Source organism: Rhamphochromis sp. 'chilingali' (assembly GCF_963969265.1).
Source record: "Rhamphochromis sp. 'chilingali' genome assembly, chromosome: 4".
Taxonomy (NCBI): Eukaryota; Metazoa; Chordata; class Actinopteri; order Cichliformes; family Cichlidae; genus Rhamphochromis; species Rhamphochromis sp. 'chilingali'.
Genome location: NC_137948.1, coordinates 28,821,032 through 28,841,411, shown reverse-complemented (window position 1 = coordinate 28,841,411; position 20,380 = coordinate 28,821,032). Strand labels below are relative to the sequence as shown.

At 41.5% G+C, this 20,380-nt stretch overlaps 1 protein-coding gene and 1 long non-coding RNA gene across 3 annotated transcripts; both read left to right on the top strand.

Moving 5' to 3' along the window:
• The first annotated feature begins 307 nt into the window (after positions 1 to 307).
• On the top strand, positions 308 to 10,241 carry LOC308396125 (zinc finger CCHC domain-containing protein 18-like). Of its 2 annotated transcripts, XM_080881224.1 has the most exons (3): positions 6,461 to 6,497; positions 6,598 to 6,661; positions 7,469 to 10,241. In XM_080881224.1, the coding sequence occupies exon 3, from the start codon at positions 8,131 to 8,133 to the stop codon at positions 9,823 to 9,825; it is 1,695 nt and encodes a 564-aa protein (XP_080737350.1). In that variant the 5' UTR covers positions 6,461 to 6,497; positions 6,598 to 6,661; positions 7,469 to 8,130; the 3' UTR covers positions 9,826 to 10,241. The 2 variants fall into 2 exon arrangements, with proteins under 2 accessions (XP_080737349.1, XP_080737350.1); XM_080881223.1 differs by having other exon boundaries at positions 308 to 6,661.
• A 3,450-nt stretch (positions 10,242 to 13,691) lies between these two features.
• LOC308396124 lies at positions 13,692 to 17,465 on the top strand. Its single transcript, XR_013971511.1, has 3 exons — positions 13,692 to 14,961; positions 15,063 to 15,126; positions 15,934 to 17,465. It is a non-coding gene; the product is annotated as an uncharacterized lncRNA (long non-coding RNA).
• The last annotated feature ends 2,915 nt before the right edge of the window (positions 17,466 to 20,380 follow it).

Sequence of the window (20,380 nt, the reverse complement as noted above, 5' to 3'; positions counted from 1 at the left end):
AAACAAACTAACTAAACACACACATTTCACACCTGTTCGCGCGATCTGAACCCTTATCGTAAGGGGAGCTACCAGTCCTTCTGTGGACGAGCTACTTTCTATTTTAAATTCCCTGAATTTAAAATACTCTCTAGACCCAGTCTAGACCCAGTTGGGGAGCTACCCAGAGCTCTAAACCCACTTAACAAACAAACAAACAAACAAACAAACAAACAAACAAACAAACAAACAAACAAACAAAATAGTATATAAAATCAAAACAGATAAAATCAGAACAGTAGATAAAATCAGTAGTTAATGTAAGTTTTGAAATTTAAGCTTAACAAACAAACAAAACAGTATATAAAATCAAAACAGATAAAATCAGAACAGTAGATAAAATCAGTAGTTAAATGTAAGTTTTGAAATTTAAGCTTAAAAGTGTGGATTTGGTGCTTTATTCAAATGCAGCTGAGAATAGGTGAGTCTTCAACCTGGATTTAAATAAACTGAGTGTTTCAGCTGATCTGAGGCTTTCTGGGAGTTTGTTCCAGATATAAGGAGCATAAAAGCTGAATGCAGCTTCTCCGTGTCTGGTTCTGACTCTGGGAACTGATAAAAGACCGGATCCAGATGACCTGAGGGATCTGGAAGGTTCATACTGGGTCAGGAGGTCACTGATGTATTTTGGACCTAAACCATTCAGAGCTTTATAGGCCAGCATCAGAACTTTAAAGTCTATCCTCTGACGGACAGGCAGCCAGTGTAAAGACCTCAGAGCTGGACTGATGTGGTCCACTTTTTTGGTCTTAGTGAGGACTCGAGCAGCAGAGTTCTGAATGAGCTGTAGTTGTCTGACTGATTTTTTAGGTAGACCTGTAAAGATGCTGTTACAGTAATCAAGCCTACTAAAAATGAATGCATGGACTAGTTTTTCCAGGTCCTGTTGAGACATCAGATCTTTTATCCTTGAAATATTCTTGAGGTGATAGTAAGCTGACTTTGTTATTGTCTTAATGTGTTTTTCTAAGTTTAGGTCTGCATCCATCACTACACCCAAATTTCTCGCCTGGTTTGTGGTTTTTAGATGTATAGATTGAAGTTCTCTGGTGACCTGTAATCGTTTTTCTTTGGCGCCAAAGACTATTACTTCAGTTTTGTTTTTGTTTAGTTGGAGAAAATTGTGGCACAACCAGTCATTAATTTCCTCAATGCATTTACCAAGAGCCTGTACAGGGCCTCGGTCTCCTGGTGACATTGTGATATATATTTGTGTGTCATCTGCATAGCTGTGGTAGTTTATTTTGTTGTTCTTTATAATCTGTGCCAGTGGGAGCATGTAAATGTTAAACAGAGGGGGTCCCAAGATGGAACCTTGGGGAACTCCACATGTGATACTTGTCTGCTCGGATGTGAAGTTACCTATTGATACAAAGTATTTCCTGTTTTCTAAGTATGTTTTAAACCAGTTTAGTACAGTTCCTGAAAGACCTGCCCAGTTCTCCAGTCGTTTGAGTAATATGTTGTGGTCAACTGTATCAAATGCTGCACTGAGATCCAGTAAAACTAAGACTGACATTTTTCCACTGTCTGTGTTCAGACATATGTCATTAAACACTTTGGTCAGAGCGGTTTCAGTGCTGTGGTTCTGTCTAAAACCTGACTGGAAGGCATCGTAGCAGTTATTCTGTTTTAAGAAGTAATTGAGCTGTTGAGAAACTGCTTTTTCAATGATCTTACTTAAAAATGGGAGATTTGAGATCGGCCTGTAGTTGTTCATTTGTGTCTTGTCAAGATTGTCCTTTTTCAGTATAGGTTTGATTACAGCAGTTTTTAGTGGTTCTGGAAACACACCTGACATTAAGGAAAAGTTGACGATCTGTAACAGGTCTGACTCTAAAGTCTTTGAGACCTTTTTGAAAAAACTTGTTGGCAGGACATCTAAACAGCAAGAGGAGGAGTTCAGTTGACCTAAGATGTCCTCCAGGTCTTTGCTGTTAATAGGGTGAAACTTTTTCATGGTGTTTAAACAGTTTTTCGGTGGACACAGTACATATCCTGGATCTGCTGTTGATGTACCAATTGCTTGTCTAATCTTTTGGATTTTGTCTGTGAAGAATTTGGCAAAGTCATTGCAGGCCATGGTTGAATGAAGTTCAGCTGCCACTGGCACAGGAGGGTTTGTTAGCCTGTCAACTGTAGAAAATAAGACCCGAGCATTATGGCTGTTTTTAGTGATGATGTCAGAGAAGTAGGACCTTCTTGCACTCCTCAGTTGTAAATTATAATTGTGAAGTTTCTCTTTATAGATGTCATAGTGAACCTGGAGGTTTGTTTTTCTCCATCTGCGCTCAGCTTTCCTACACTCTCTTTTTTCATTTTTCACTAGTGTGGAGTTTCTCCATGGAGACTTTTTCCTTCCAGAGATAACCTTCACCTTAATGGGGGCAATAGTATCCATTACATTTAACATTTTTGCATTAAAGCTATTGACGAGCTCATTGACTGAACCTTTGGACAGGTCAGGTGTTAATGGGAAGACCTGGTTAAAGATCTCACTACTGTCTTCAGTTATACACCGTTTTGTGATCACTGCTGTTGCTATATTTGTGTGGGCTGAGATTTTACTTTCAAAGAAAACACAGTAATGATCAGACAGGCCCACATCAGACACAGTAACCTTTGAAATGCTCAGGCCCTTGGAGATCAGTAGGTCAAGAGTGTGTCCTCTATTATGTGTGGCCTCTGTTACATGCTGAGTCAGCCCAAAGTTGCCCAGAGTGTTACTCAGGTCTTTAGTCCCTTTGTCCTGAGGGTTGTCCACATGGATGTTAAAATCCCCAACAATAATTACACAGTCGAAATCAACACAGATCACAGACAGCAGTTCACTGAGGTCATTAAAAAAGTCTGTGCAGTATTTGGGAGGCCTGTAAACATTAAGAAACACAACTTTGGATGGGGCCTTCAGCTGTAAAGCCACATATTCAAAAGACTGAAAACTTCCAGGAGATAGCTGCTTACATTGAAATGATTCATTAAATAAGACAGCAACCCCTCCTCCTCTCCTGCTCACCCTGGCCTCACTGATAAAACTGTAGTTAGGAGGGGTCGTCTCGATGAGAACAGCTCCACTGTTATTTTGGTCCAACCAAGTTTCAGTTAAAAACATAAAATCAAGGCTGTGCTCAGTGATTAAATCATTAATTAAAAATGTTTTCCCAGCTAAAGATCTAACGTTTAATAAAGCCAACTTAAGTGTTTTAGAGGCATTACTTGTCCCCTCGTGTTTGGGAGCAGTCTGTGGCACACAAGGTATGTTTACTATATTTAAAGATATTTTAGAGTGCAGCTCTCTGTGTTTTGACCAGGCCACATGTCTCCTGTCACCTAAAAGTACAGAAATTTTAAAACCTTCTAGTAAAGTGATTGCTAATTGCTAAAGCCCCAGTCTTGCAGGCCTTAAGACCAATCAGTGTATATGCCAACTGGTTGGCAAGCGGTTGCTGGGGGATACCTTTAGTCAGTTGATGAAATTGGTCATGAAAAACCAACCTGTGGTTAAGTAGTTAATGAGTGTTAGCAGACAAGTTGGCATCTTCCATGCAAACAATAGGCAACTATTGCAATCAGCTCCCCACCGAAGCAATAACAAGGAGGTTTGTGGCCCACCGCCCTCTCAGTGACCAATTTCCTCTAGCATGTACCAGCAACCTCCTGCAATCATTTGCCAAACCCACCAGCAAATATACCTATGCAACATAAAAGTTGCCGGGGTGTTGCTGACCAGTCTGGTGTGTCTGAGGAGTAAGCTAACATTTCTTTTTGATTTTGGCCACTGATCAGAAGTACTGAGGCTATTTTGTTATTTTTTGAAGGAGAAATGTAGTAATGATATGAACATAAAATTGCTGACAGGTTGTATAATCAGATGGTTGTTTGCAGAAAACAAAGTGAGAGAAAAAGGTGATGCGTTCCTCACTTTTGGAAAATAAAAAAATCCATGACAGCATTTGATAATCCTACAGGGCAAGGATCTTAACTTCTTAAGCATGCATGTGAGATGCTATCTAATTTAAATATAGGTATTAAAATGTGCAGTGTAAGAGCATTTGTATTCAGAAAATGGTGATGCTGGTGGAGGAAGCTGCCCAATCAGAAGGGTGCTTTAGCTTTACTGGCAATAAGATGTATGAGATAACCATCTCACATAGAATGACACTTATTTTCATTATGTACAGATCCGATGCACATGCTGGGTGTTCATTAGACTCTGGAGATCAGTAGATTTTATCCACAACAAAAAGCATCTCTGCCAAGGCAGCTCACTCTCTGGGCACTATTTACTTTTAAGAAAAATAGTATTATATTTAATATTTATATATCTATAATATTTTTTTTGTTCATTTTAAACATACTTTGTGTTGCAGTGGAAAAAAATACAAAGTGCAGACCTTTATTTTTTGCCCTGTTAAAATGGACAATTATACTTGACAAAAATTTGAGTATATTTATTTTTCATTATTTTTATTGATATGGATATAGTACATGTGTAGCATTCATTTCATTTTTCAGTATTTTTTATTTTTAGTAATAAACATGAAGTGAAAAAAGTTTTTTTTTTTTTAAATTATACTTATTTGGGGACATTGTAAATATATTCAAAATATATATTTACACCACTATAACCTGCTATTCCAAAGTACCTAACTATGTCATAATAAATTATTTAAATTCATTCTAAATAAATAACACACACACATGCAAATCCTTCCAAAAGAATAACCTCTACGTTGTAGCTATTCATAATTTAGCAGACAAAAACTACATTAATGTAGGATTAATATTCTTAGAGATTCCCAGAACCAAGAAAAGTTACTGTAGTGGATGAAATGTCAGTGAAAACAGATGTGGTAATTCACAGTGGCCTGCACAAGCAATAGGAGCAATGAGTGATTGAGTGGGACATGGGGAACTTCCACTGCAGCTATCGGTTGCCATCGACCTTTAGCTTATGGTTTCTTTTATTGCAATCAGTGGTGTACTAAAGCACTCTAAACCAAACTCTCCAGCATAGTAACAACAGCAAAATCTCTTACAAGCTTTAAATAGCCAGCGAGGCCTTTGTAGCATTTTTTGTATTGTCTTTACAAGAAAAGAAGAGGCGTATGTAGGAAAATGAATGATAGCTCTAATCCATTCAGATGTGCTTGTGAGCCACAATGTCAGATCTGTCGAACTAGCACACCTGAAAGAAATGCAGCCATTATCAGAGTAATTAGTAACACCTGTCATTGTATTCGAACTCTCCGCCTCAAGACAAGCCTGTAGTACTTAATTAAGCTCCAAGGCAACCCAAAGGTACCACTGTGTGGCACACTGGGGACTGAATACAGGTTTGAGCCAGTTTTGTTTCTCTGCTTCACTCATTCAAGCCTGTGAATAAACCTAACCAAGATTTTTTTCCCCCTTACACTTGAACAAATGATATTGTCCTATCAATAGACCATATTCACAACAGCCATTTTGTTTGACACATTGGGAAAAGCACAGCTGCATTCAGCTTTGGAGAGGTCCTGCTCTTGTGCATGCTGACTCTTTGTCACGGTTTAACTGGCACACTTTGTGGAACTCGCATCAACAATACACCTGTTCTCTCCTCGCTGTGCCAAAACGCCGGCCACGAAAAACATCTAGACGAATTACATCAGCATCCGAAAGTTAATTGTATAATTATGAGCTTTTAAGTTATAATAAGTAATAATAAGTACAGTGTCACGGTCCTGGACTTTTTGTGTTGCTTGGGAACGTTGGATTCTTGGCTATTGTCTTTTATGATTCCTCTTTTGTTTTCTTTGTTATAGTTTTGTGAGGTTTAGCAATATTTAGTCTCTGTGTTCACTGTGCGTTCCTCCCGCCGTCTTGTTTTTGTTTTCTTCTTATTTTTGTCTGATCCTATTTCTCTGCCTCTGGTATGAATCTTCTTGTCTCTGTGTTTGACATTTCGGTTGTTTTGTATTTTATTTTATAGTCCAGTTTCTTTTATGTCCTACATCGTTCTTTGAGAATGATTTCATCCAGCAAGAGTCAGAAACCTCCAGGAACCACAGGCAGCCGGTTGCGGAATAATGTGAGCAATGGCATCATGTGAGAAAGCTCAATGTAACCCAGTTCCTAAAATAATCTCAAACAGAAAGAGAAGAAAAATTAAAACATTTAATGTTCATTGTTCTGTTCTTACTGTCCCTGTTAATGAAAGTGAAATGAGATCAAAATATTTATTTAAACATAGAAGGGATGCAGATTATATATGATATGCTCTGGTCAAACAAGGGTTAAGTTTTCTCAGAGGGTTGATGAGCTCTGATGAGAGCCAATTGTTTTACCCCACTCCTCACATGTCAGCCAATCGGTGAAGCTCTAGGCAGCTCTTGTCCCTCCTTAGTACAAGCTCCCAAGTTTTCAGTCTCTTGCTTCTACAGCCGAACAGAGCAGACGGACTAAAACTTTTGTTATCGGTAAGCTGGAGAAATTAACCTCTAACGAGTTAAAAAAAAAACCCATCTAAACTGATATTTTTCACAAATTATGTATTTGCACTTTTGTTGTCAAGGGCAGAGCGAAACCGGAGGGTTTACTGAGCTGTGGCTCCATGTAAATGCTGAGCATCCACTCGACGGCGGTAAGCTAAATGTGGCTAATCAGACACGTGATGTGCGGAGTGTGGGTACAGTTGTTCGATGTCTCTGAAACGCTGTTGTTATGCTAGTTAGATCGTTAACTAAGTCATTAACATGTGAAAAGCTGTAAATGGTTAAAGCAGCTAAAAATAACTTTATGAGAGATAATTGTAATCAGACTTTATCCTGCTTCCTGTTTAAATTTTGATGTCAATCAGTTGTTTTACAATACTCAGTATTGAACACTTGGAGGTAATTTTTAGTGTATTTCCACTTGTACTGGTAGGCCTATGGTACAAGCGGGATTAAGCACGTCTATTTTAATACTCCTATTTGTGGACTGAGTCCTTGTGTTTACGTGTTATTGAAATTGATTATTTGCACTTTGTTCAATTTCTGATAAGCATTTGCATATTATTCCATTTCTTAAAAGGGGTAATATACTTATTTATTTGTGATTAGATATATATGTACAGTGAGTTATTTTGATGGATGTAATTAATGTTTACAATGAAAGTGAATTATATGGTGACTATAATTCCTGCATGTTTGCAACCTTGTAGATAATCTTTAATGTTACTGCAGGTTACAAATAAGTATTGAACCTTGATACTGTGAAATTTTGGATATTGATACTTTAACCTTTGAAACTTGATATTTTAATGTTGTACAACATGACTGAACTGATGATGATTGAATTGATGATAGCTGATCTGAATAGTAGTTACTGCACTGTGACACTACTTTAGATTAATTTGTGAGAGTTATCCTTAAATGGCACGTGACATATATTTGGCCATTGTTTATAGGTCAGGTTTTTATATGGGACGAATCCAAAGACCAGGTCAGCGATTCCAGAACCCAGAGTGTTCCAGTGTTCACTGGATGGCGAGCCAACCCAAGATCCTAGGAGACGATATACATGTACATGCACACTCATTTGCACATTGATGGACTACAATCCTCTACTGTACAAGTAGTACGGTAGGACAGACAATCACACACACACTCCTTGTCAGACGAATTCTATGGGCCCCACCGGTACCATTTGGACTTAAAAAAGACTAATTCTTTTACTTGTGCACAATTTTATTTAATTCTATTTTTTTTTGCTACTTTGGGGGAAATTTTTATGCTTGACATTCTGTTAAAACCTGTTGTAATACTGTGTTGTTTACAAATTTCTTTTACAAGGCTTAACATCACTAAAGTACTTTTAAAGCCACATAACTGTGTTTGTCTGGTTTCTCTGCCATTCGTGTACCAGAGCTCTAAGAGTCGTTCTCAGTCTTCTGACACTAGCCCAAATTGCTTATTACTTTGGTAATTATCCATCGGTACTTTATGTAACTCCACGTAAGTGCTACAAAAGTGGCGAGCCAGCCAGGAGCTCTTTGGTGCATGAATATCAGCAGTGAAACCTCCTTAAAGTGTGTATTGTCATTGAAACATCTTTTGCTATTGCCACAAGATGGATTTTGTATTGAGCTCAGGTATCAAAGTCCCCAATGCAGTAATTGTTAGTGGTACACTCAATTCATTGGATGATGAAGGGGTTCTTGACTTTTTGAAGCAGTATGGTACCTTTAGAGCCGTCCCAGTTGTAGATCCAAACTCAGAATTTTTCAAAAACCTGATCGTCGAGTACCGAAGTGGTAACGCCATTGATGCCTTAACTGATCTTTTGCCATACACATATGAAGTTGAAGGGAAGCCCGGTGTAAAATACCATGTAAGAGCTCTCTCCAGCGTTTACACTGCCAAGGTGGGTGGCAGTGCTACTAAGTCCTACTTAGATGAAATAAAGCAGGTGGCAAAACTGAGTGGCAAAAGTTTTGAAGAGGTACTGAAGTCGATGATGACAGAGATCAGTGAAATCATTGGGAGTTCAGAGACCGATGATGAATGTATGCTCTCCTCCATGCAAGTTGATGATCCAGACAGGGAGAACCAGCTTCACCCCTCTCTTGAAACTTCTGAGATTGCACGCCAGCAGTTTTCTGAAGATCCACCCCAGGTAGGATTGATTCAAGGTGGTGCGGAGCCACACCTACCTGTTGATTTCAAAAAGAGCCCATTTAGTGCGGCAAACAGTTTCAACCCACCTGAAATTCAGAAAGTCATTGTGGAACACATCGTGAAGAAAGATGACTTGATTGCACATTCATATTCTCCAATGAGACTCCGGTCATTCTCTGGCAGGATCCCCAGACCCAGCGGTGAGACAGATTATGACACATGGCGTTCACATGTCGAACTTCTCAGGAAAGACCCTGCCATGTCTGAACTTCAAAAATCTAGAAAGATCTTTGAGAGCTTGTTGTCCCCTGCAGCTGACATTGTCAACAGACTGAGCCCAGAAGCTACACCTGAGACTTACCTTCAGTTGTTGGATGCAGCTTTTGGAACAGTGGAAGATGGAGAGGAGCTTTTCGCCCAATTCATGAACACTCTTCAGGATCCTGGTGAAAAGGCCTCTGCGTACCTCTGCCGTCTTCAGGGCGCATTGAACCTTACTCTGAAGAGGGGAGGAGTCTCTGCTGGGGATGCCGATAAACACATTCTCAAGCAGTTTTGTCGTGGATGTTGGGACCACACCTTGCTCTCAGATCTTAATCTTGAAAACAAGAAAAGCCAACCCCCAACATTCTCAGAACTTCTATTAATGCTCCGGACAGAAGAAGATAGACTGGCAGCTAAAGCTACACGGATGAAGAAACACCTTGGCTCAACCCGGCAGCGGGTTGTGGCGCACTGTCAAAAGACTTGCACCTGTAGTGAGCTACAGGCAGTGACTCAATCTGATTCTGACCCGTTGACAGATCTGAGGAAGCAAGTTGCATCCCTACAGAGTCAGCTTACTAATTTGATGGCAAAGAAACAGAAGAAAAGCTCGAAGCCTAAGGACAAGGCCGAGTGTGATTTACGTGAGATGGCTATGGCAACACCTAGCATCAAGGTCACAAGTGCGAAGCCTGCCAACTTGCGGCAGAGCACCCAGCCAAAACCATGGTACTGCTTCAAGTGTGGTCAGGATGGCCACATCTCAGCAAGTTGCAGTAATGACCCAGACCCCACTCTTGTCGCTGATAAGAGGAAGCAATTGAGAGAGAAGCGTCGCATTTGGGAGATGCAAAACACTCCATCTGCTGACCAGGATTTTTAGACGCAGTCTCAGTTGTGGGGCAAACTGGGACTGAAGCAGGTCAACATCGTCCCGCTAAATCTGGAAGTCAAGCTAAACCAAGAGCACAGGCCACTTTGAGGCAATCCCATGTTGGAGAACAACCTTTCAGACTACCTAAGAGGCTCATAGGCACAAAGAGTACAGGTCAAGTCACGATCAAAGGTAAGGTGTGCAGTTGTCTCCTTGACACAGGTTCTCAAGTGACCACTGTCACCAAGTCCTACTATGACCAGTATTTGTCTGAGCAACAGATAGAGCCACTACATGACCTTCTGGAGGTTGAAGGGGCCAATGGGCAGCTTGTACCTTACCTGGGTTATGTTGAGATTGGAATCACCTTTCCTAAAGACTTTCTTGGTGCTGAACTAGAAGTCAAAACGCTAGCTCTAGTAGTCCCAGACACCAGGACATTAACGAAGTCTTGTGTATTGATAGGAACAAACACTCTTGATGTAGTGTATGAAATGTACAGAGAGGCAAACCCAGAGGGCTACCATCCCATTCCTCATGGGTACAGAACCGTACTCAAAGTACTGGAGTTGCGGCAAAAGCAAGGTTCAGATGAAAACGTTGGATTAGTGAGGATGCGTGGCAAGGATGAAGTGAACGTCCCAGCTGGGAAAACAGTCGTTCTTGAGGGGACAGTATCAATCAAGGAATTTTACACTGAGAGATCTGCCCTGTTGGAATATCCTTCAGTATCTTCCCTGCCTGGGGGGCTTTTGGTGCAAACCTGTCTCCTTGACTTGCCAAATAACCAGTTGTGCAAGCTACCTGTAGTAGTTTCCAATGAGTCAGAGCATGACATTACCATCCCAGCAAAGAGTGTGATTGCAGAACTCAGTGCAATACAGACTGTCCTATCTCACAAACAAATTGTGAGTGAGCCATCAGAGTGTGAACCATCCAGGACCTCTAGTGTGACATTTGACTTTGCCGACTCTCCCATCCCTTCTGACTGGAAAGACCGCATTACTCAAAAGCTGAGCAGTATGCCAGAGGTCTTCGCCCAGACTGATCTGGATTTTGGAAGGACGGACAAGGTCAAACACCACATTAAGCTATCAGATGAGACACCATTCAAACACAGAGCCCGACCGATTCACCCGCACGACATAGAGGCTGTTCGAAAGCATTTGCAAGAGCTTCTCGCAACTGGAGTAATCCGCGAGAGCGAGTCCCCATTCTCTTCGCCAATTGTTGTGGTCAGGAAGAAGAACGGTCAGGTACGTCTGTGTGTTGACTACCGTAAGTTAAACTTACAAACAGTGAAAGATGCATACGCCCTCCCAAGACTGGATGACACCTTCACCGCACTCTCAGGTTCCAAGTGGTTCAGTACACTCGATCTTAAATCCGGCTATTATCAGATCGAAGTTGCAGAGAGTGACAAGCCCAAGACTGCCTTTGTCTGTCCACTAGGTTTCTGGGAGTTCAACCGTATGCCACAGGGAGTGACAAACGCGCCAAGTACTTTTCAGAGGCTTATGGAGAGATGCATGGGAGACATAAATCTGAAGGAAGTTGTTGTTTTCCTGGATGATCTCATAGTTTTCTCGAAAACCCTTGAGGAGCATGAAGCCAGACTCATGAAAGTCCTGGAACGCTTAAAGGAGTATGGCTTAAAGCTGTCCCCCGAGAAGTGCAAGTTCTTCCAGTCCTCAGTTCGGTACTTGGGGCATGTTGTTTCTCAACACGGAGTAGAAACTGACCCAGAAAAGACAGCCACACTTAAAACTTGGCCAGTCCCTCAGAACCTTAAGGAGCTGAGATCCTTCCTTGGGTTCTGTGGATATTACAGACGGTTTGTTAAAGGCTACTCAAGTATTGTGAAACCGCTGAACGATCTAACGTCCGGTTATCCACCACTGAGGAAGCATTGTAAATCAAAAGGGAGGAGTAATCAGTATCATGATCCAAAGGAGCCGTTTTATGGACGGTGGACCCCTGCATGCCAGAAAGCATTTGAGACTATCATTGACAAGCTAACGTCGCCTCCAGTCCTGGCCTTTGCTGACCCAAAGCTGCCTTACATCCTTCATACGGATGCGAGCACTACGGGCCTTGGAGCAGCCTTATACCAGGAGCAGGAGGGACAGCTGCGGGTTATCGCCTATGCGAGTAGAGGTTTGTCAAGTAGTGAGTCCCGCTATCCAGCACATAAGCTCGAGTTTTTGGCTTTAAAGTGGGCTGTAACAGAGAAGCTGAGTGACTACCTCTATGGCAATCAGTTCACCGTTGTCACAGACTCAAACCCTCTGACCTACATCCTCACCTCAGCAAAACTCGATGCAACCAGTTACAGGTGGTTGGCGTCCCTCTCTACCTTCAATTTCAGACTCCAGTATCGTTCTGGAAAACAAAATGGAGATGCCGATGGACTCTCGCGTCGTCCTCATGGCAGGCTACCTGATGACCTTACATCTCAAAAAGAGAGAGACCGGATATGCCAGTTCGCAAAACAACATCTGTCAGATCCAGACAATATTGACTCAGTCGATCAGGACGTTGTTCATGCTATCTGTGAGAGACAGTTTGTTTATCATTCAACCACCTCTGAAGCTTTGGGTGATGATGCAGGTATAACCCTTGTCGAAAGTCTTGCCATTTCTGGAGATGCTATACCTGACAGCTTTGAGCAGGAAGAAACATTGGGAGGCTTACACATCATTCCCCACCTGTCACCGGCAGATCTCAGAGACAGCCAGAGATCTGATCGGTGCATCAGACATGTTATTACCCAGATGGAGAGTGGGGAGAAACCCCCTCCCACATTGAGGAAAGAACTTCCAGACGTAGTCCTGTTGCTGAGAGAGTTGAACAGGTTCGAGCTGTGCAATGACATTCTCTACAGAACACGAAGAGAAGGCGGTAATAAACATTACCAGTTGGTCTTACCTGAAGACCTGCGAGAGTCTGTGTTGACAAGCCTACATGACAATATGGGTCATATGGGAATAGAGCGCACACTCGATCTGGTCAGAGCCAGGTTCTATTGGCCAAGAATGTCCTCAGATGTGGAGAAAAAGATAAAGACCTGCCACAGGTGTGTGCGCAGGAAAACGTTACCTGAGAAGGCTGCACCTTTGGTGAATATCATGACGACAAGACCCCTCGAGCTAGTCTGCATGGATTTCCTATCCATTGAACCAGACAGCAGTAATGTGAAAGATGTTCTTGTCATCACAGATCATTTTACTAAATATGCAGTCGCTATCCCAACATCGAACCAAAAAGCTCGGACTGTCGCAAAGTGTCTGTGGGACCATTTCATAGTACACTATGGCATTCCTGAAAAATTACACAGCGATCAAGGGCCTGATTTTGAGTCTCAGTTGATCAAGGGGCTGTGTGAAGTAGCAGGCATACAGAAGATTCGGACTACGCCGTACCACCCCAGGGGCAACCCGGTGGAGCGTTTTAACCGAACACTCTTAAGTATGCTTGGAACTCTGGAGAACAAAGACAAGTCACATTGGAAGGATTTTGTAAAGCCTTTAGTTCATGCGTACAACTGTACCAAGAACGAGGTAACTGGATTCACACCGTATGAGCTGATGTTTGGGCGTCAGCCACGGTTGCCTGTCGATTTGGCTTTCGGTTTACCTGTGAGAGAACAACAAAACAAGTCACACTCCCAATATGTTAAGGACCTCAAATCCCATCTTGAGGAGAGCTATAGAATAGCTACACGGAGTGCTGCAAAGGTAGCCGAAAGGAACAAAACCAGATTTGACAAACATGTGACCACATCTACCTTGGAAATCGGGGACCGAGTGCTGGTCAGGAACATACGCATTCGAGGAAAACACAAACTCGCCGATAAATGGGAGAAGACCGTCTATGTGGTGGTGAAACGAGCTGGAGACCTCCCCGTCTACACTGTTAAACCAGAGGGCGGGGATGGCCCCATACGCACCCTACACAGAGACCTCTTACTCCCTTGTGGGTTCCTCTCTGCAGCCAAGGAAGTGAAACCTGAACAACCAGAACCCAAGAAAAGGCCCAGAACGCGACGGACCACTCAGAAAGACAATGAAAGAGCAGATCACCCCTCGGACGAGGATGATATTGTTTCAGTCCACTGGTTTGCAGATAGATCAGTGCCAAATGACTCGGCGTACATTGTCAAGCGAGATCTTCTGCTGACCCATAAATCAAGTCTTGGTCAAGATGATGTGACTGCAGATCAAGACAAGTTGGCTGGTAATGCTCCAGCTTGTGCAGACACCATCTCCGATGTTGTTCCAGCCAGTCATGCTGACCATAACCAACCTTATGACAATCAGATTGCGAGTTATGGAGAAGCCTTGTATGGGGAAGACTTACCCGGAAATGACGAACCTGAAAAGGAAAGAGACTTACCCGGAAATGACGAACCTGAAAAGGAAAGAGACTTACCTTCTACGGATCGCCCTGACATGAGGGATGAACAAATCCTACTTCTTTCGGACATGTTAGGGAGTGATGAGGAAGGAGAGGACTTGATATTTGACAGGGAAACAGTAAACAAAGAGAGAGATGAACAAACAAGCAAAGAAATTCCTGTTCGAAGATCAGAAAGAAGTCGCCAGCCACCAAAAAGGCTAGACTATGCTGAATTGGGAAATCCCCTTGTCACTGTGGTCAAATCATTATTTCAGGGTTTAACCACAGCTTTCATTGACTCTTTAAATTCTAAAGCTGAATTATTGTTCTTAGATGATGCAGTTCACAGTAGACATGCAAAGGGACTTGCATGAATTCAAGAGGGGAGGGTGTAACCCAGTTCCTAAAATAATCTCAAACAGAAAGAGAAGAAAAATTAAAACATTTAATGTTCATTGTTCTGTTCTTACTGTCCCTGTTAATGAAAGTGAAATGAGATCAAAATATTTATTTAAACATAGAAGGGATGCAGATTATATATGATATGCTCTGGTCAAACAAGGGTTAAGTTTTCTCAGAGGGTTGATGAGCTCTGATGAGAGCCAATTGTTTTACCCCACTCCTCACATGTCAGCCAATCGGTGAAGCTCTAGGCAGCTCTTGTCCCTCCTTAGTACCAGCTCCCAAGTTTTCAGTCTCTTGCTTCTACAGCCGAACAGAGCAGACGGACTAAAACTTTTGTTATCGGTAAGCTGGAGAAATTAACCTCTAACGAGTTAAAAAAAAACCCCCATCTAAACTGATATTTTTCACAAATTATGTATTTGCACTTTTGTTGTCAAGGGCAGAGCGAAACCGGAGGGTTTACTGAGCTGTGGCTCCATGTAAATGCTGAGCATCCACTCGACGGCGGTAAGCTAAATGTGGCTAATCAGACACGTGATGTGCGGAGTGTGGGTACAGTTGTTCGATGTCTCTGAAACGCTGTTGTTATGCTAGTTAGATCGTTAACTAAGTCATTAACATATGAAAAGCTGTAAATGGTTAAAGCAGCTAAAAATAACTTTATGAGAGATAATTGTAATCAGACTTTATCCTGCTTCCTGTTTAAATTTTGATGTCAATCAGTTGTTTTACAATACTCAGTATTGAACACTTGGAGGTAATTTTTAGTGTATTTCCACTTGTACTGGTAGGCCTATGGTACAAGCGGGATTAAGCACGTCTATTTTAATACTCCTATTTGTGGACTGAGTCCTTGTGTTTACGTGTTATTGAAATTGATTATTTGCACTTTGTTCAATTTCTGATAAGCATTTGCATATTATTCCATTTCTTAAAAGGGGTAATATACTTATTTATTTGTGATTAGATATATATGTACAGTGAGTTATTTTGATGGATGTAATTAATGTTTACAATGAAAGTGAATTATATGGTGACTATAATTCCTGCATGTTTGCAACCTTGTAGATAATCTTTAATGTTACTGCAGGTTACAAATAAGTATTGAACCTTGATACTGTGAAATTTTGGATATTGATACTTTAACCTTTGAAACTTGATATTTTAATGTTGTACAACATGACTGAACTGATGATGATTGAATTGATGATAGCTGATCTGAATAGTAGTTACTGCACTGTGACACTACTTTAGTTTAATTTGTGAGAGTTATCCTTAAAGGGCACGTGACATATATTTGGCCATTGTTTATAGGTCAGGTTTTTATATGGGACGAATCCAAAGACCAGGTCAGCGATTCCAGAACCCAGAGTGTTCCAGTGTTCACTGGATGGCGAGCCAACCCAAGATCCTAGGAGACGATATACATGTACACGCACACTCATTTGCACATTGATGGACTACAATCCTCTACTGTACAAGTAGTACGGTAGGACAGACAATCACACACACACTCCTTGTCAGACGAATTCTATGGGCCCCACCGGTACCATTTGGACTTAAAAAAGACTAATTCTTTTACTTGTGCACAATTTTATTTAATTCTATTTTTTTTTGCTACTTTGGGGGAAATTTTTATACTTGACATTCTGTTAAAACCTGTTGTAATACTGTGTTGTTTACAAATTTCTTTTACAAGGCTTAACATCACTAAAGTACTTTTAAAGCCACATAACTGTGTTTGTCTGGTTTCTCTGCCATTCGTGTACCAGAGCTCTAAGAGTCGTTCTCAGTCTTCTGACACTAGCCCAAATTGCTTATTACTTTGGTAATTATCCATCGGTACTTTATGTAACTCCACGTAAGTGCTACATCAACATAGGCAAGGCAAGGCAAGGCAAGTTTATTTGTATAGCACAATTCAACAACAAGGTGATTCAAAGTGCTTTACAGAGACATTAGAAACAAGAACAAATAAAAAGCATGATTTAAAATTGATTAAAACAAGCAAATAAACTAACTAACTAATTAACAAACAAACAAACAAACAACAGTATATAAAATCAAAACAGATAAAATCAGAACAGTAGATAAAATCAGTAGTTAAATGTAAGTTTTGAAATTTAAGCTTAAAGTGTGGATTTGGTGCTTTATTCAAATGCAGCTGAGAACAGGTGAGTCTTCAACCTGGATTTAAATAAACTGAGTGTTTCAGCTGATCTGAGGCTTTCTGGGAGTTTGTTCCAGATATAAGGAGCATAAAAGCTGAATGCAGCTTCTCCGTGTCTGGTTCTGACTCTGGGAACTGATAAAAGACCGGATCCAGATGACCTGAGGGATCTGGATGGTTCATACTGGGTCAGGAGGTCATTGATGTATTTTGGTCCTAAACCATTCAGAGCTTTATAGGCCAGCATCAGAACTTTAAAGTCTATCCTCTGATGGACAGGCAGCCAGTGTAAGGACCTCAGAGCTGGACTGATGTGGTCCACTTTTTTGGTCTTAGTGAGGACTCGAGCAGCAGAGTTCTGAATGAGCTGTAGTTGTCTGACTGATTTTTTAGGTAGACCTGTAAAGATGCTGTTACAGTAATCAAGCCTACTAAAGATGAATGCATGGACTAGTTTTTCCAGGTCCTGTTGAGACATCAGATCTTTTATCCTTGATATATTCTTGAGGTGATAGTAAGCTGACTTTGTTATTGTCTTAATGTGTTTTTCTAAGTTTAGGTCTGCATCCATCACTACACCCAAATTTCTCGCCTGGTTTGTGGTTTTTAGATGTATAGATTGAAGTTCTCTGGTGACCTGTAATCGTTTTTCTTTGGCGCCAAAGACTATTACCTCAGTTTTGTTTTTGTTTAGCTGGAGAAAATTGTGGCACAACCAGTCATTGATTTCCTCATTGCATTTACCAAGAGCCTGTACAGGGCCTCGGTCTCCTGGTGACATTGTGATATATATTTGTGTGTCATCTGCATAGCTGTGATAGTTTATTTTGTTGTTGTTTATAATCTGTGCCAGTGGGAGCATGTAGATGTTAAACAGAAGGGGTCCCAAGATGGAACCTTGGGGAACTCCACATGTGATACTTGTCTGCTCAGATGTGAAGTTACCTATTGATACAAAGTGTTTCCTGTTTTCTACGTATGTTTTGAACCAGTTTAGTACAGTTCCTGAAAGACCTGTCCAGTTCTCCAGTCGTTTGAGTAATATGTTGTGGTCAACTGTATCAAATGCTGCACTGAGATCCAGTAAAACTAGGACTGACATTTTTCCACTGTCTGTATTCAGACATATGTCATTAAACACTTTGGTCAGAGCGGTTTCAGTGCTGTGGTTCTGTCTAAAACCTGACTGGAAGGCATCGTAGCAATTATTCTGTTTTAAGAAGTAACTGAGCTGTTGAGAAACTGCTTTTTCAATGATCTTACTTAAAAACGGGAGATTTGAGATCGGCCTGTAGTTGTTCATTTGTGTCTTGTCAAGATTGTCCTTTTTCAGTATAGGTTTGATTACAGCAGTTTTTAGTGATTCTGGAAACACACCTGATAATAAAGAAAAGTTGACGATCTGTAACAGGTCTGACTCTAAAGTCTTTGAGACCTTTTTGAAAAAACTTGTTGGCAGGACATCTAAACAGCAAGAGGAGGAGTTCAGTTGACCTAAGATGTCCTCCAGGTCTTTGCTGTTAATAGGTTGAAACTGTTTCATGGTGTTTAAACAGTTTTTTGGTGGACACAGTACATATCCTGGATCTGCTGTTGATGTACCAATTGCTTGTCTAATTTTTTGGATTTTTTCAGTGAAGAATTTGGCAAAGTCATTGCAGGCCATGGTCGAATGAAGTTCAGCTGCCACTGACACAGGAGGGTTTGTTAGCCTGTCAACTGTAGAAAATAAGACCCGAGCATTATGGCTGTTTTTAGTGATGATGTCAGAGAAGTAGGACCTCCTTGCACTCCTCAGTTGTAAATTATAATTGTGAAGTTTCTCTTTATAGATGTCATAGTGAACCTGGAGGTTTGTTTTTCTCCATCTGCGCTCAGCTTTCCTACACTCTCTTTTTTCATTTTTCACCAGTGTGGAGTTTCTCCATGGAGACTTTTTCCTTCCAGAGATAACCTTCACCTTAATGGGAGCAATAGTGTCCATTACATTTAACATGTTAGCATTGAAGCTATTGACGAGCTCATTGACCGACCCTCTGGGCAGGTCAGGTGTTAATGGGAAGACCTGGTTAAAAATTGCACTACTGTGTTCAGTTATACACCGTTTTGTGATCACTGTTGTTGATATATTTGTGTGGGCTGAGATTTTACTTTCTTTTTTTTTTTTTTTTTTTTTTTTTCCATTTTTGTACTTTTATTATATAACAAGTAGCTTTCTGACTGTTTTAGCAATGGTTGTTTTTGTATCCTCGTTATTTTCTTGCTTTCTTCCTGTTAGTCGCTGGGGAAAAACATCCAGTTCAATTTGAAGGAAAATACAATTTTTTTCCTGATTCTTCCACCTGGTGATGACTTGATTTTCTTACTGCTTTTCAGTCACAGAATTGACAATGCAAACTGTTTTACCCTCAGATAAGAGTCTTGCTTTCTATTACCTGTGAAATCTAGTTTCCTTTTTTTTTTTTTTTTTTTTAAATGACATCAGAAACAGCAGTATGCGACATTACGTGATGGCAGAGCTTCAGTTCATCCTTTGTCATTTTTTTTTTTTTTTTTTTAAATAAATAGGACAGGGGGAATGAATGAGAGAAAGAGGGGGAGAGAAAGAAAGAAAACCAAAGGGGAGAAGAGACGGTGAGAAGGGGGGGGAAGAGAGAGAAAAAAAAAAAAGAACTCCTGGGTCACCTGTATGGAGAAAAAAAAAAAAAACAAACAAAAAAAACAAACAGAGGAGACAGCAAACAACAAAGAGTAACATAATAATAGAGAAAACAAAGCACCATCACAATAAACTAGCTAGTCATAGATATCAATATTTACTAAATAATAAACGATATTGTGCAGCACGCAAGATAGACAGCGCACAGTGTGCTTTGAGGCAGCAGCCAAGAAAGCTTTAGTCCGCGTCTGTGAATACCCATGTGTGCATACCTGTGTGGATCAGCATGCTTGCATTCCAAAGGTTTCTCCATGTAATGATCTGCTAGGGAGTGTGGGGGGGCCACAGCCCTGTCCTCCAGGGTGTGAAGCGGGTATGGAGGAGATCAAAACTCCAGACATCCAGAGGCCCCCAGAACACAAGAGACCATGGAAGACCAACAGAGGGGCAGCCGCGCCACTGTTCCAGTAAGAGCTGAGGAGAGTCCCAGATGAGGGCTCGCCCAGCAGCCGCGGAGCAGAAGTCAGGGGGAGTTGCAGTGATGCGCCCGTGAGCTCCGCCGGCCCCCAGCTGTGCCTGAGTGACCGAGCCCCAGGCCGAGAGGCCGGGGGCACCCCACCTCCAAAGGGGCCCGAGCGAGCCCCAGGCCCCAGGCCCCGACAAGCGGCCGCCAAGGAGTGAGCCGGTGTGTACCCGGACGCCCACCCCCAGACACAAAGAACCACCAACACACCGACACCTGAGGGAGTCCGCCACCGGCAGGGGAAGTGGTGAGAGGTCTTTAGTCCCTTTGTCCTGAGGGTTGTCCACATGGATGTTAAAATCCCCAACAATAATTACACAGTCGAAATCAACACAGATCACAGACAGCAGTTCACTGAGGTCATTAAAAAAGTCTGTGCAGTATTTGGGAGGCCTGTAAACATTAAGAA

Excerpts from the sequence above, each read along its gene's own strand:
- LOC308396125 (XM_080881223.1), top strand. The coding sequence starts at position 8,131 with ATGGATTTTGTATTGAGCTCAGGTATCAAAGTCCCCAATGCAGTAATT.